General features: G+C 46.4%; 1 protein-coding gene across 1 annotated transcript; it reads left to right on the top strand.

The window, feature by feature from the left end:
* The first annotated feature begins 1,533 nt into the window (after positions 1–1,533).
* LOC131486183 (large ribosomal subunit protein eL14-like) lies at positions 1,534–2,220 on the top strand. The gene is given in 2 exon segments (XM_058686342.1): positions 1,534–1,997; positions 1,999–2,220. Coding segments are annotated over 2 exon segments (621 nt in total). The 5' UTR covers positions 1,534–1,551; the 3' UTR covers positions 2,174–2,220.
* Positions 2,221–16,757: the final 14,537 nt, after the last annotated feature.

Below are 16,757 nucleotides of genomic sequence, written 5' to 3' on the forward strand. Positions count from 1 at the left end.
GATTTTTCATTTCATGATTATATTGTAGCAATGATATGAGGCATCTTGGTATGGTTTTCTTCGTATTTATCCAGGTTGGGTGTTCATTGAGATTCTTGGATATTTTAGTTTTTAGCTTCCATCAAATGTGGACATTTTTCAGACCTTTTTTCCAGTATGTTTCTGACACATACACTCTTTTCTCTCCTTCTGGAACTCTAATCACATATGTATTAGAATGCTGATGTTATCCCACAGGGCAATGGGTTTCTGGGGGCTTCAGCTGGGACAGTTGCTGTGTTTGCACATTCATAGATACTTTCTTCTGCAACTTCTAATCTATGTGCTGTTGGGCCCATTCAGTGCATTTTTCACTCTGGATATTATATTTTTAAGTTCTAGAAAATTTGATACTTTGGTTCATTTTTAGATTTTATATTTCTCTTCTCATTATGTTCTTGCTTTCCTTTAAATCCCTGAACATCTTTATAATAGCTCTTTTAAAGTCCTTGTATGATAATCATTAATTTTCTCTCAGGTAATGGTAATATTTTCCTTCCTCTTAGTATGCTAGTAAATTTTTTTGGATCTTCCTGCACAATGTGAATGTTACATTGTTAAGTGGCTGAATTTTGTTCTTTCTTTGAAGACTAGTGAGACTCGGGGTGGGGGCAGATAGTTGAGTTACTTAAAAATAATCTAAATGCTGGGGTGCCTGTGTGGCTCAGTCAGTTAAGCGTCTGACTTTGGCTCAGGTCACGATATCACGGTTAGTGGGTTCGAGCCTCACATTGGGCTCTGTGCTGACAGTGCAGAGCCTGAAGCCTGCTTTGGATTCTGTGTGTGTCTCTCTCTCTCTCTCTCTCTCTGCCCCTCCCCTGCTCACGCTCTGTCTCTGTCTCAAAAAAATAAACATTAAAAAAAGAAATTTTAAAAAAGGAAGCAAGAAATTACAACAAGAAAATGACAAGGGTGACAATTTTAAATGAAATGGTTAAGGGAGGCCTCTCTGAACAGGATATATTTAGATTGAGCCTGAAGGATGGAAAAACCAAGCAGACATAGGATGAGCAACAGAAAGAGCTTTCCGGGCAGAGGGAACAGCATCCACAAAAGTCCTGAAGCCAAAAAGAGTTTGGCTTGTTGGGAGAATTTAAAAAAGACCGACACAGTTAAAGCAGAGGGAGCCATATGTGTGCCTGGCGCTAGGTGAGGGTGGACAAACAGTCAAGGTCAAAATCAGAGGTTCTAAACCCTGACCGTACTTCTGCATCTACTTAGGAATTTGTAAAAATGTCTGTGCCCCAGACCCCATCCCATACATATTAGATCAGAATGTGTAAAAGTGGAGCTCAGCCACTGATCATTTTTATTTTTAAGCTTATCTTTATTTATTTTGAGAGAGATAGAGAGAAAGCAGAGGAGGGACAGAGAGAAAGGGAGACAAAATTCCAAGCAGGCCCTGTGCCATCAGCACAAAGCCCAATGCGGGGCTCGATCTCACGAGCCACGAGATCACCACCTGAGCCACAAACAAGAGTCAGATGCTCCTTCTCGCTGAACGCCACCAACATGGTGTTCAGGCGTTTCGTGGAGGTTGGCCGGGTGGCCTACGTCTCCTTTGGGCCTCATGCCGGGAAGCTGGTAGCGATTGTAGATGTTATTGATCAAAACAGGGCTTTGGTTGACGGACTTTGCACTCAGGTAAGGAGGCAGGCGATGCCTTTCAAATGCATGCAGCTCACTGACTTCATCCTCAAGTTTCCTCACAGTGCTCGCCAGAAATATGTCCGACAAGCCTGGCAGAAGGCAGATATCAATACGAAATGGGCAGCCACAAGATGGGCCGAGAAGATTGAAGCCAGAGAAAGGAAAGCCAAGATGACAGATTTTGACCGTTACAAAGTCATGAAGGCAAAGAAAATGAGGAACAGAAAAATCAAGCTTGAAGTTAGGAAGCTACAGAACGCAGCTCTCCTGAAAGCTTCTCCCAAAAAAGCACCTGCTGCTAAGGGTGCCTGCTGCAAACGTTCCAGCAAAAAAGATGGCCGCTGCGGGCAAGAAGGCTCCAGCCCAGAAGGTTCCTGCCCCAAAAGCTGCAGGCCAGAAGGCAGCACCTCCAAAGGCTCAGAAGGGTCAGAAAGCTCCAGCCCAGAAAGCACCTGCTCCGAAGGCATCGGGCAAGAAAGCATAAAAGCATTAGAGGCTATTATAGATCCGTAATAAAGGTTCTTTTTGACATGCTAAAAAAAAAAAAACAAGAGTCAGATGCTTAACTGACTGAGCCACTGAGGCACCCCAACCACTGATCATTTTGAAAATATTCCTAGGTAATTCTAAAATAAAATAAAATAATAATCCTAAGTAATTTTTTTTTAATTTACATCCAAGTTAGTTAGCATATAGTGCAACAATGATTTCAGGAGTAGATTCCTTCGTCCCCCTTACCCATTTAGCCCATCCCCCCTCCCACCACCCCTCCAGTAACCCTCTGTTTGTTCTCTATATTTAAGTCTCTTCTGTGTTGTCCCCCTCCCTGTTTCTATATTCTTTTTGTTTCCCTTCCCTTATGTTCATCTGTTTTATCTCTTAAAGTCCTTATAGGAGTGAAGTCATATGATTTTTGTCTTTCTCTGACTAATTTCACTTAGCATAATACCCTCCAGTTCCATCCACGTAGTTGGAAATGTCAAGATTTCATTCTTTTTGGTTGCCGAGTAATACTCCATTGTATATATATATACCACATCTTCTTTATCCATTCATTCATCGATGGACATTTGGGCTCTTTCCATACTTTGTCTATTGTTGATAGTGCTGCTATAAACATGGGGGTGCATGTATCCCTTCGAAACAGCACACCTGTATCCCTTGAATAAATGCCTAGTAGTGCAATTGTTGGGTCGTAGGGTAGTTCTATTTTTAGTTTTTTGAGGAACCTCCATACTGTTTCCCAGAGTGGCTGCACCATTTTTCATTCCTACCAGCAGTGCAAAAGAGATCCTCTGTCTCCGCATCCTTGCCAACATCTGTTGTTGCCTGAGTTGTTAATGTGAGCCATTCTGACAGGTGTGAAGTGGTATCTCACTGTGGTTTTGATTTGCATTTCCCTGATGATGAGTGATGTTGAGCATTTTTTCATGTGTCTGTTAGCCATCTGGATGTCTTCTTTGGAGAAGTGTCTATTCATGTCTTTTGCCCATTTCTTCACTGGATTATTTGCTTTTTGGGTGTTGAGTTTGATAAGTTCTTTATAGATTTTGGATACTAACCCTTTATCTGATATGTCATTTGTAAATATCTTCTTCCATTCTGTTGGTTGCTTTTTGGTTTTGCTGATTGTTTCCTTCACTGTGCAGAAGCTTTTTATTTTGATGAGGTCCCAATAGTTCATTTTTGCCTAGGTAATTCTAATGTGAGTCTGGGGTCAAGGACCACTGATCTGCACCCTGCAGATCCTTGTAGAAGTTTGGGTTTTATTGAAGAGTTTGGGCTTGAGTCAAAGAGCAATAAAAAACCACTGAAGGAGGGGCGCCTGGGTGGCTCAGTCGGTTAAGCGGCCGACTTCAGCTCGGGTCATGATCTCGCGCTCCGTGAGTTCGAGCCCCGCGTCGGGCTCTGTGCTGACAGCTCAGAGCCTGGAGCCTGTTTCGGATTCTGTGTCTCCCTCTCTCTGACCCTCCCCTGTTCATGCTCTGTCTCTCTCCGTCTCAAAAATAAATAAATGTTAAAAAAAAAAAATTAAAAAAAAAAACACTGAAGGGATTTAAGCATAGAAAAGACATTTGATTTGAATTATTTTAAAAAGATCTCTGGCTGCTGTGAGGAGAATGGATTAGAGGAAATGAGTAGCAGGAGCAAGGAGATGAATTGGGAAGTTACTGAAATTGACCAGACAAGAGAGGCTAGAGGCTTAGACTAGTGTGTAGCCATGGAAAGAATATTGGAAATACTGGAAATTCTGGCTGTATGAGTAGAATGGAGCCAGATCATGAGTACTCTGCCTCAGGACCTTTGTGGATGCTACTCCTTCTGCCTGGAAAGCTCTTTCCTTTGCTCATCCTATGTCTGCTTTTTCTCATCCTGGCTCAGTTGGTGAAGCGTCTGACCTCGGCTCAGGCCATGATCTCGCAGTTTGTGGGTTCCAGCCCCACGTCCAGCTCTGTGCTAACAGCTCAGAGCCTGGAGCCTGCTTCGGATTCTGTGTCTCCCTCTCTCTCTGCCCATCCCCCGCTTGTGCGCGCTCTCTCGCTCTCTCTCTCTCTCTCCATCTCTCTTTCTTAAAAATAAACATTAAAAAAAAAAATACCAGGTTGGGGCACCTGACTGGCTCACTTGGAAGAATATGTAACTCTGGATCTTGGGGTCATGAGTTCGAGACCTATGTTGGGCACAGAGATTACTTAAAAAATAAATAAACTTTTAAAAATTTAAAAATTTTTAAAAATTTAAAAATTTAAACTACCAGGTTAAGGAAATCCAACTTTATCCTGTGGGTATTGAAGGAAGGGGGATATTTAAAAATCATGAATTAGGATTACATCCAGATGAGAATAACAAAAAACATGACTTGCAGTGGCTTAAACAAACGGGTGTTTTGTTTTGTTTTGTTTTGTTTTCTTCATATAAACAAGGAATCTAGAAACAGTAGCATTTGTTCACCTACTCAGTGGGATCAGGAGCAATAGCTTGTTTGGTTTTTTTTTTTTCCTCATGATTGCAAAGTGGCTGCTGCAGCTCCTTTGTAACCACATTCGAAGCAATAAGGAAGGACGACAAGTGGCACCAACTACAATTCTCTCTTTTAATAGGTAATGACAAACTGTCCCAGAAACCACTTCCACTCCTTTCTCGCTGGTTATAACTATGACTCCCTTACCTGAAGAGAGAGCAGAAAAGAAAGAATTGGGTTTTTTTCCAGATTTTATCATGGTGGGAAACAAGAACTGCTGGAGTTCTTGAGCTAAAGAATAATATCATCAAAGAGGGGTTTTAGGAAAGTACAGCTTGAGGACCATGGAAAAGTGGAAAGGAAAGAACTAGAAATGGAGAGGAGTTAAGAGTTTCAGGGCTCCTGGATGGCTCAGTCATTAAGCATCTGACTTAGGCTCAGGTCATGATCTCACAGTTCGTGAGTTTGAGCCCAACTTCAGGTGACCCCCACTTCTCTGTCTGTCTCTCTCTCTTGCCCCTCCTGGGATTCTCTCTTTCTCTCCCTTGCTCACTTGTGCCCTCTCTCTCTCTCTCTCAAAAAAGGAAGAAAGAAGAAAGAAAGAAAGGAAGAACGAACGAAAGAAAGAAAGAAAGAAAGAAAGAAAGAAAGAAAGAAAGAAAAGAATATGTTGCTGTCAGTCAGTGGGATGGTGGGGTGGAGATCTGGATTAGAATGAAGACAGCAGAAATAACAAAGGGCTTAAAGTAAACAGCATGTCTACTCACATATCTGTGTTTTCATGTAAATGTGTATCATTTTTGCAAGGATAAAGAAATTTATGTGAATAGAGCTGCATTTCTGTGTACTACCTTTGTTTTCCTCTGTGTCTGTGACTGTGTCACTCATTCACTCAGCAAACACTTACTGAGCCCCAGCTTTGTGCAAAGCAATGTGCCGGGCACTATGGGGGAACACAAACATGAATCAAGCACAAGTCAAGTACCCTGGAGGAGTTTACAGAGTAGAAAAGGAGAAAACACATGTCCTCATAGCTAAAACGCAAGTCAGTGAAATGATAAATATTATAAAGTTATGGAAATTCAGAAGAGAAAGTCATTATCTTTTTTTTTAATATAGGAAATTTATTGTCAAATTGGTTTCCATACAACACCCAGTGCTCATCCCAAAAGATGCCCTCTTCAATGCCCATCACCCACCTTCCCCTCCCTCCCACCCCCCATCAACCCTCAGTTTGTTCTCAGTTTTTAACAGTCTCTTATGTTTTGGCTCTCTCCCACTCTAACCTCTTTTTTTTTTTTTTCCTTCCCCTCCCCCATGGGTTTCTGTTAAGTTTCTCAGGATCCACATAAGAGTGAAAACATATGGTATCTGTCTTTCTCTGTATGGCTTATTTCACTTAGCATAACACTCTCCAGTTCCATCCGCGTTGCTACAAAAGGCCATATTTCCTTCTTTCTCATTGCCACGTAGTACTCCATTGTGTATATAAACCACAATTTCTTTATCCATTCATCAGTTGATGGACATTTAGGCTCTTTCCACAATTTGGCTATTGTTGAGAGTGCTGCTATAAACATTGGGGTACAAGTGCCCCTATGCATCAGTACTCCTGTATCCCTTGAGTAAATTCCTAGCAGTGCTATTGCTGGGTCACAGAGTAGGTCTATTTTTAATTTTTTGAGGAACCCCCATGCTGTTTTCCAGAGCGGCTGCACCAGTTTGCATTCCCACCAACAGTGCAAGAGGGTTCCCGTTTCTCCACCTCCTCGCCAGCATCTATAGTCTCCTGATTTGTTCATTTTGGCCACTCTGACTGGCGTGAGGTGATATCTGAGTGTGGTTTTGATTTGTATTTTCCTAATGAGGAGCGACGTTGAGCATCTTTTCATGTGCCTGTTGGTCATCCGGATGTCTTCTTTAGAGAAGTATCTGTTCATGTTTTCTGCCCATTTCTTTGCTGGATTATTTGTTTTTTGGGTGTGGAGTTTGGTGAGCTCTTTATAGATTTTGGATACTAGCCCTTTGTCCGATATGTCATTTGCAAATATCTTTTCCCATTCCGTTGGTTGCTTTTTAGTTTTGTTGGTTGTTTCCTTTGCTGTGCAGAAGCTTTTAATCTTCATAACGCCCCAGTAACTCATTTTGCTTTTAATTCCCTTGCCTTTGGGGATGTGTTGAGTAAGAGATTGCTACGGCTGAGGTCAGAGAGGTCTTTTCCTCCTTCCTCCTCTAGGGTTTTGATGGTTTCCTGTCTCACATTCAGGTCCTTTATCCATTTGGAGTTTATTTTTGTGAATGGTGTGAGAAAGTGGTCTAGTTTCAACCTTCTGCATGTTGCTGTCCAGTTCTCCCAGCACCATTTGTTAAAGAGACTGTCTTTTTTCCATTGGATGTTCTTTCCTGCTTTGTCAAAGATGAGTTGGCCATCCGTTTGTGGGTCTAGTTCTGGGGTTTCTATTCTATTCCATTGGTCTATGTGTCTGTTTTTGTGCCAATACCATGCTGTCTTGATGATTACAGCTTTGTAGTAGAGGCTAAAGTCTGGGATTGTGATGCCTCCTGCTTTGGTCTTCTTCTTCAAAATTACTTTGGCTATTCGGGGCCTTTTGTGGTTCCATACGAATTTTAGGATTGCTTGTTCTAGCTTCGAGAAGAATGCTGGTGCAATTTTGATTGGGATTGCATTGAATGTGTAGATAGCTTTGTAGATAGTATTGACATTTTGTGTAGATAGTATTGACATTTTAACAATATTTATTCTTCCAACCCATGAGCATGGAATGTTTTTCCATTTCTTTGTATCTTCTTCAATTTCCTTCATAAGCTTTCTATAGTTTTCAGCATACAGATCTTTTACATCTTTGGTTAGATTTATTCCTAGGTATTTTGTGCTTCTTAGTGCAATTGTGAATGGGATCAGTTTCTTTGTCTGAGAAAGTCATCATCTTAGATAGAAAGGTAAGGGGGGAAGATGGCATTTGACCTTGGTCTTAACGAATTAATAAGAGGGGGCAGGGAAGGAATATAGGTAGGAGGCAAGTGATGATGGAGCACTCAGCCAATTGGCAAGAAAGGGGAGCGAAGAATAAGCCTGAAAGAAAGCTTAACTGAAGAATTTGGATTTTATTTTGTAGACTAGCAAATACTGTTGATCCTTGAACAGCACAGGTTTGAACTGTGAGGGTCCACTTACAGGTGGATTTTTTTGCTATAAATACAGTACAGTACTGGGATGCCTGGGTGGCTCAGTTGGCTAAATGTTCAACTTCGGCTCAGATCATGATCTCACAGCTTGTGAGTTCAAGCCCCGCGTCAGGCTCTGTGCTAACAGTTCAGAACCTGGAGCCTGCATTTGGATTCTGTGTTTCCTTCTCTCTGCCTCTCTCTCTCTCCCTCTCCTTTCTCAAAAATAAATAGACATTTAAAACAATTTTTTTAAATACAGTACAGTACTGGGCATCTGAGTGGCTCAGTCAGTTGAGCGACTGACTTCAGCTCAGGTCATGATCTTGCGGTCCGTGAGTTCAAGCCCCACATCAGGCTCTGTGCTGACAGCTCAGAGCCTAGAGCCTGCTTCGGATTCTGTATGTGTGTGTCTCCCTCTCTGTCCCTCCCACACTCATGCTCTGTCTCTCTCTCAAAAATAAATAAAACATTAAAAATATTTTAAATTATAGTACAGTACTGTTAAGTGTATTTTCTCTTCTTCTTCTTTTTTTTTTTTTTGAAAGACAGAGTACAAGGAGAGTAAAGGGGCAGAGGGAGAGAAAGAGAGAGAGAGAGAGAGAGAGAGAGAGAGAGAGAGAGAGAGAGAATCTTAAGCAGGCTCTACACAGCAGAGAGCCCCACAGGGGACTTGATTTCCCCTCTGTGAGATCATGACCTGAGCTGAAATCAAGAGTAGGACACTTGGGGTGCCTGGGTCGCTCAGTTGGTTAAGCTTCCGACTCTTGATTTCAGCTCAGGTCATGATCTCAGGGTTCGTGAGTTCCAGTCCCAAAAGGGGCTGGCAGTGCGGAGCCTGCCTGGGATTCTCTCTCTCCTTCTCTCTCTCTCTCTGCCCATTCTCTGCTCACTCGCTGTCTCTCGAAGTAAATAAATAAACTTTAAAAAAAAAAAAAAAGAGTGGGACTCTTAACTGATTGAGCCACCCGTGTGTTCCTCTTCTCTGATTTTCTTAATAAAATTTTCTTTCTCTAGCTTACTTTATTGTAATAATATAATATATACACATATACAAAATATGTGTTCATCGACCATTCATGTTAATGGTAGAGCTTCCAGTCAACAGTAGGCTATTATTAAGGTAAGATTTGGGGGAGTCAAAGGTAATATGCAGATTTTCAACTGCACACGTAGGAATCCCTAACCCTGACTCCCCCCACCCCACCGTAGTGTTCAAGGGTCAACTGTACTTATTGGACTCCAAAAGTAAAGAACTGTGCTAGATACTGAATTTCTACCTGCGACTACGTGTCTTGTTTATATGTATATTTGTTTGTGAACACGTGTATGTTTTAGGTATGTACGTAGCTGTGTTACCCTCTTTATTTTAAGCGTCCATTTCTTTGGGCGGAGATTTACACCTAACCCTGTCTACGTGTCTACATGTGACCAGCAGATGGCGCCACAAAATCATAACTGGCAAGGACAGTTCTGCCTCTTCCAGCCAAGTAGCATCTCAGACCTCATCAGGCCATGGAGAGATCTCCAGGCCCTTCTAGGGCCTTTATCTGTTTCCATCATTAGCATTGTTCACCACTGTGTTCCCATGTCTAGTACAGAACCTGGCAGGTTGAAATCATAAATATGCATAGAATGAATTGATGAAATGCTAACATGCTCCAAGGGAGAAGTAGGAGATGGTGGGGGGTGGGTTGGGGGAGCCAGGGAAAGGAAAGAAGGTCAGCTCAGGTCATGATCTCATGGTTCATGAGTTCAAGCCCCGCATCAGGCTCTCTGCTATCAGTGTAGAGCTTGCCTTGGACCCTCTGTACCCCCCTCTCTCTGCCTCTCTCTCGCTCTTTCTCTCAAAAATATATTGAAACGCTTTTAAAAATACACGACCAATACAATTCTCTCTGCCTATTGCTGAGAAAGTTCCTTCTCACCCCATGTGAGAAGTGTTCTGTGAAGGATAGAGGCCCAGACCCAGCAGGGGGACCAGCTGGGTCTATTCAGAGAACTTTTGGCCCAGAGACCACCACCCAGTGCCCTCTGGCCCCTAGTACCTCCTTCCAGACTCCTCTCCAACCCAGCTGCTTCAGAAGACTGTCTCTCCCCCAGATCTGGGCTACCCCCAACGTCTCACCCTTCCCCATGTTAGCACAGGCACTGCTCACTGGCCTGTCCACAAGGAGGAAGCCTCTGATTGCCCACAGTGATTACTACTCTGGCCTTTTCACACAGGAACAGAGAAGCCACCTTCAATAGTCAGTTTGCTCTCATAGGAGAACTGAGGCTCCGACTTTTTACGGCGCAAACCCGTCCCCAGCAAAGATCTACTCAATGGAACCAATTTCAGGTCACCTGCACAGATGAGGAGCTGGGAATAGAAAACACTTTAGTGGTCTGGTTGAGTTATCCATGCACAGGGTCTGGCTGCTTCCCCTTCTCTCCCCAGCCCTTCCCACCACCTCACTTCTTTCTGAGCTGCCAGCAGAATGACGTCATGCCATTGCCGGTCAAGTCCTCCTCATGGTCCTCTGAGAAATCTCATGGACCTCAGTCTGGCATTCAGGACCCTCTACAAAGTGGACCCCACCTCCTACTCCAGCCACTTCTTCTAATACTCCTTTGTACCCACTTTTGCTCTATGCTCTCAGTGCCTTGGATGCACTAGCACCTGACCTCCCCTGTGCCTTTGCTGATGCACTTCCTTCCTGCCCTGGAAGGAACTCCTTCCCCACCTCTACATGGCTAATGCCTGTTTTCCTTTCAAGGCCACTCAAATGCTCTCAAATGCCAACTTCTTCTTAAGGTTTTTCGTACTCCACCCCAACCTGATGCGGCCTCTCCCTTCTCTCTTGGCAATGGTTATCGTCAGCTTCATTCTCTTAATGCTCTCTTATTTGAATGCCAACTCCTTCTACTCAGCTCTAGGTTCTGGAATGGAAAAAGCTGTCTCTTAGTCACTCAGTACCCAGCAACTTGTTTGACATGTAGTAGGTCCTCAATCAATGCAGAGGAGGTAATACAGCTAAGGGTGTTTGCTATACTTCAGTGCTATGAGAATACAGGTCCAAAGAACCATGAGCTCTAAGGGACATACAATATGGATGCTCTGTCCATGAAGAGATGAAAAAACACTGAGCACCTATGAGGTGCTTTCCGGCCCCAACCCCATCTCTATCAGGCTCCTGGCTTCCTCAGTCCTCAAAGGCACACCACTTCAAAAATATCTCCCCTTCGGGACACCTGGGTGGCTCTGTCAAATGAACATCTGACTTCAGTTCAGGTTATGATCTCACAGTTCATGAGTTCGAGCCCCACATCAGGCTCGCTGCTGTCAGCGCAGAGCCGGCTTTGGATTCACCGCGCTCCTCTCTCTCTGCCCCTCCCCTTCCTCTCTCTCTCTCTCTCTCTCTCTCTCTCTCTCTCTCTCAAAAATGAATAAATATAAATACAAATAAATAAATATCTTCCCTTCTTCCCTCCATCATGCCTATCTCCCTTTCCTTTCCCTTCCTCCCGTACTGTCCCATAAAACCCGGGGATTCCTGGTCCACAGAACTCTGGGGAGAAAACAGATGGGCTTAGGGAACCCTTCTGAGCACTGAGATGAGAAGTGATTATCAGAGGTCACTGTCTTGGTCAGTTCCTGTTTCTGGAGCAAAGATGCCAAAATCTGTTCCTTTTTCTTGTGAAAAATGTAGGGGTTTTGACTTCCAAAATTCCCAGAATTGATACTGTCATTGTGAGCTGTCTGTGTTTCTGTCTGCCTGTGTCTGTATTAAGGGTCTGCCAAGGCTTCCTGGGCCTGCTCCTCATGGGTGAGTGTCCAGGGGCGGCCTTGGAAATGATACCTCATCCCCTTCTCCTCCCCAGTTACAGTGCCACCCACCACACATGCCTGAAGAGGGGCAGGAGCGTTAGGACAGGCCCACCTCTGGCTCCTACTTCCTTCCAGGACCTTGCAGAAGAGTCCCTCCCCAGATCTCGGTCTGGCTTCTCAGAAGCCCCTTGGAGAGGGTAGAAATTAAGCTGGTAACTTGGACTCAGAAGTGATGTGGGTCAGTCTGGGGAACTCTGTCACTGTCCTGCTTCCACACTTGAAGCCATTCCACTCCCGAGGCAAGCAAAGTCACCACCAATCCCTGCTCCCAGCCTTGGGCCAGGGCACCACCTTCTGTGCTCCAAACCTTTGAAAAGGCGGACAGTACCACTTTATGTGGAATCAGACCCTCCTGGGCCCTGGGCAGAGAAATGAGGAGGGCCAGCATGGGAAGTACTGGATGGGGAGATGGAGAAGGGTAGGAGATGGAAACGGGCACATCTGGACAAAGCCAAACCCAGAGGCTAAAGCCAGGGTAAGAGAGTGAGACTGGGCATTAGATTAAAGGTTAGGATCACAGTATGAAGGTCAGAGAGATTTGGGATAAGTAATGGTGTCAGGCCCTCTGGACTGGGCACACCTGAGGGGTGCAGGTGAGAGAGGACAGAACAGGACCTAGATAGTATTCTCTCCATATGCAGGAAGCAAAGATTAGAGCTTTCTAGCAGAATCCTCATCAGGCCGCTTTTCTTTGATCTCTGCTTCTGTTTGTATTATGCCCACCCAATTCCTTCCTCTTTCTCTCATTCATTCATTCATTCATTCATTCAACAAACATTTAAATAGTGTCTTTACTATAAGGCAAGCACCACACTAGACAGTGAAGTCCACAAAAATACTAAGATTCAATCAGTCATTGACCTTTTGGAGGTGTTATCTAACTGGGGAGATACATTTATAAACAAATTATTCACCAGCCTGTGTGAGAGATGAAATTATGTATGCAGTGGAAGCAATCTGGGGGAAAAGAATATAGTGGAGGGTCAAGGAAGTATTCACGAAGAGGGTATGGAAGCTGAAAGCCCAGGTGGGACTCACCAGCCAGAGAAAGGAAGAGAGTAGCCTCAGGGTGATGAAACAGTCTGCTGGCTATAAATACAGAAGTCCTCCATAATGAGTTTCCAGTAAAGGGCCAGAAGCTCTTCAAAAGTTCTTCTACTTTTTTAAAGTTTATTTATTTATTTTGAGAAAGAGAGAACATGCATAAAGCGGGGGAGGGGCAGAGAGGGAGACAGAATCCCAAGCAGGCTCCAGACGGTCAGCACAGAGCCTGATGAGGGGTTCAAACTCACTGTGAGATCATGCTCTGAGCTGAAATCAAGAGCTGGATGCTGAGCCCCCTCTTTTTTTTAATTATTACTCATTGAATAATAGAGAGGACGCATGTGTGCAAATAGGGTGCATGGGCTCAGCTGGATGCTGAGCCCCCTCTTTTTTTAAATTATTACTCATTGAATAATAGCACGCATGTGCGCAAATAGGGGCGGGGCAAGAGAGAGAGGGAGAGAATCCAAGCTGGCTCCCACCGTCAGCGCAAAGCCCTGTGAAGGGTGCAAACCCACTCGCTAAGATCATGACCTGAGCCGAAGTCGGATGCTCAACAGACTGAGCCACCCAAGGCGCCCCCAAATGCTATTCTTGACTGGACAGATCCTGAGTCAACCGGCCCCTGTTCAAGCCCCCAGGGGCTACCCTCCTAGCAGAGGTTAACCTGGGCCCCAAACCATGGTCCTCCATGCAAATCTTCCCCTCCCCCTAGTTATGTTGTGGTCTTGTCCAGGGGTGGAACGGGAGCTTTCCCAGGCTAGGCTGACCCCAAGAAGGTTTTCTATCCCCTCGTGCCTCCACACTCTGGAAAGCAGCCTCATTACTCAGGCCAATTCACCGCTCAGGCTGTGTCTACCACCCTGCACTCCTCCCCCAGCCGTCATACTAGAGCACCCAGACTCCTGCATTCTCCTGCGGGATCAGCCTCTCCTTCCAAGCCAACTCCTGCCTCGCTCCCAAGGCCTGTAGTAAAGAGAGGCCTCCGCAGCAAGCCACCGAAGGCCAGGCCTAGAACATTTGCAGACATCAGGCCAGGGCTTTCTGAAAAAACAGGGTAGGCTGGGACGTGCAGAGGTCTCACTGCGCGGAGCTTCAACACCCCCCTCCGCAGGGGCCCAGGCGTCTTGTGTGAGCTGTGTGCTGTGTTGCGCGCCACCCCAGAGTCTGGGGGGCCCGATGGCCGATCAGCAGGGGTGCAGTACCACTCCCCACAGGGCCTACCCAGACAACCTGAGCCACCGACAGGTCGAGGAGGCAGGAGGCTGGGCTGGCCCGGGGAGTCTCTGGGGGAGCAAACCCGTGCCCCTTCACGAGCTCCGGGGACGCTCCCGGGGGAGGGGCCCCCGCCGGTGCGGGGGCTGGGAGCCGAGCCGCCCCCTGCCTGCGCCCCGCAGCGCCTGCGCACGCTCCCTCGGGCGCCCTCCCCGCCCCGCCCCTCCCGCCCCAGGCCCGAGCGAGGCGCCGCGGGAGGAATTCCAGCCATTTCCTCTGCGCCGCGCGGTATGTGGCCTGCTCTCTGCTCGACCGCAGCGCGCCCGGGAGGTTGGGGCCGGGCGGCGCGGGCCAGTCACCAGCCGCGTCTGGCAGCTGCCCGGGCCCCGCTGTCCCGCTCTGGATTCCCGGCCAGCCGCCCCTGTCCCGGGCCACCAAACCAGCCGTTCCAACAGCCCGGGCCTGCGCGACGCCCCCGGTTCTGTTCCTCTCCTCTCCCCGCCCCGCGGGGCCGCTCTCTCGCCTTCTGTGTTTCCCCGCCGGCCCTCTGGAGTCCCCAGAATCTGAGTTTGAAACTGAAGTTGGCACTTGCTGCGTCACCTTCGGGCAAGTCCGTTAGCCTTTCTAAGCCTCGGTTTTTCCATCTGTGAAATGGTGACCCTAACAATAGTGCTTCCTCATTTGTGCTGCCTTTAGGTTAAGTGAGGAAAGTAACTTGCAGGACAAACGTCAACGAGGTTTTTGTTTCTCTGGGTATCGCTACTGCCCTTACCTTTCCTAGATCTTCCTACTCATCCTGCCTGTGGCCTCTAAGTCCAGTCTAGTTTGCAGAAGGAGCAGTCAGGGCTGGCTTTACAGGTAGGCATGTGGATGGCTGCCTGCCAGCCCAGCCTGCTCAAGACTGCTCCCTCGTGCATGTACAGAATGCCTGAAGGTCCCAAAGCAGTCTTCCTATGGATTATTTGCCCTCTGGTTCTTGAAAAGCTTAAAGGACGGCTATTTAGTTTTTTGTTTTTGTGGGGGTTTGTTTGTTTGTTTTAATTATGTCATTATAGTCTGAGAGCAGCCAGACACATACTGATTAGGGAAAGTTGAAGGTGCGGGCCTGGATGATGGGTCTTCAGACTTGGACTCTAGTTTTGCTGTTCTGGAACAGAGGATGGGCCACCACGTGTTCTCCAGGCTCCTCTTTCAAAGTGCAGATCCCCAGAGAGAGAACGTTCTTTCAGGCTTTAACCCTTTGGAGGAACAGCCCCAAGCAACTGGGAGGGTGGGATTCGCTTCCCCGGCCGCCTCACACCTGCCTCACCCATGCCCACAGCTGCCATAAATATAACGCTAGGTGGGTCGGAAAGCCCCGGGTTTCACCAGCCCGACCGCCTTGCAGACGCAGCACGAAAGAGCCACTCTGTCTCTGTGTTCCCCCAGATGGCCCCTTGTTTTGATTTTGTAACTTTCATTCCAGCCAGAGTCCCAAGGCCAAGAACAGCCCTTGCAGCAAGATGTGCGCCCCTCATTCCTCACAAACGCTACAGCCACAGACCGCATAAATCCAGGTAGAGATGGGCCCAGAAACACAGGTGCTATAAATATCCTAGTCCAGCTGGGAGACTGAGCTCTTGGGCAGCCCCTTGCCACCCACCCCTCTCTAAGCCTGGCACTTCAGGGCCACTGGGGCGCTGCAGGCGGGTCTCCCAGAGGTGGGAAGGGCAGACTGCATGTGTATCAGAAGCCTGATTGGTTCCCCTCTCTGAGACCCCATGACTGCCCAACCTAAGGGTTTTCCCTCTACCCAGGATACCTCTCCCTAATTCCCAATCCTAGACACTTCCTCCCTCCTCTGGTATTTGTAGAAGGCTTCTCACAAGAACCCCATGCTGGGACCCGGCTTCAAGAAAGTCTGACTCCTCTTTCAAGATAGACCAGATGGTGCCTTTGGCTGGAAGGCAACCACCTGAATCAGATTTAACAATTTACAACTTGATTCTAAATTTTTGGTAGCACTTTTTGTTGGCGGTGAGGGGGGACAGGCTGGAAGCAAAGTAGATTTAAAAGAGGGGAAAGAAGAAGCAAAGAGGGGATAAAGTCCCACTAGAAAAGGGAATTCTTTTCCGAGCAGGCTGGTTCCCAAGAGCTTAGTGGGACTTTCTAAGCCAGTCTCCTGGGCCTGGGACTTGGTGGGGTGCAGCTCACTGAAGCAGAGTCTGTTGGATAGCAAGAGACTTCACTGGAGAAGAGGTTATTAGAGTTCTCACACCTAAGGCTCAGGGACTCAGACACCAGAAATATCCCCCGGAAATTCAGACACCTGATGGCTTGGAGAGAGGTTAGCAAGAGCAAGGCAGGTTTGAAGATGATGCGTGAAATGGATCTGAACTATCAGTTTTTAAATACGGCTGTAAAAATAACTTTAAATCGCCGCATTAGAACACAGTAGATAATCCTTCTAAAAATGTAGTCCCAATTCCTCTTCCAATGTGGGAGCATACTCTTTAATCCCTATGCTAAGGAAGCTTTGCCAGCTCTATCTCAACAAGAAATCCTACTTAGAAGTCACTATTCATTTTCCATTTTACAGATGAGGAAGCCGGTACCCGGCTGGCAGAAGAGAGGTTTGAACTCAGGGATCTGACTCCACTGGTCATGACTTGAACTTCTGCTGGGGGATAATCAATTCTGATGGCCTTTCTGACCATCAATGGAAACAACTCCACCGCAGTCTTTAACTGCCTTTAACAGCAAAGAAGACATTCCTGCAACACTCACCTGCACCTAGCAGATCTGAGTGCA

This window comes from Neofelis nebulosa, chromosome 9 (genome assembly GCF_028018385.1).
Source record: "Neofelis nebulosa isolate mNeoNeb1 chromosome 9, mNeoNeb1.pri, whole genome shotgun sequence".
Classification (NCBI taxonomy): Eukaryota; Metazoa; Chordata; class Mammalia; order Carnivora; family Felidae; genus Neofelis; species Neofelis nebulosa.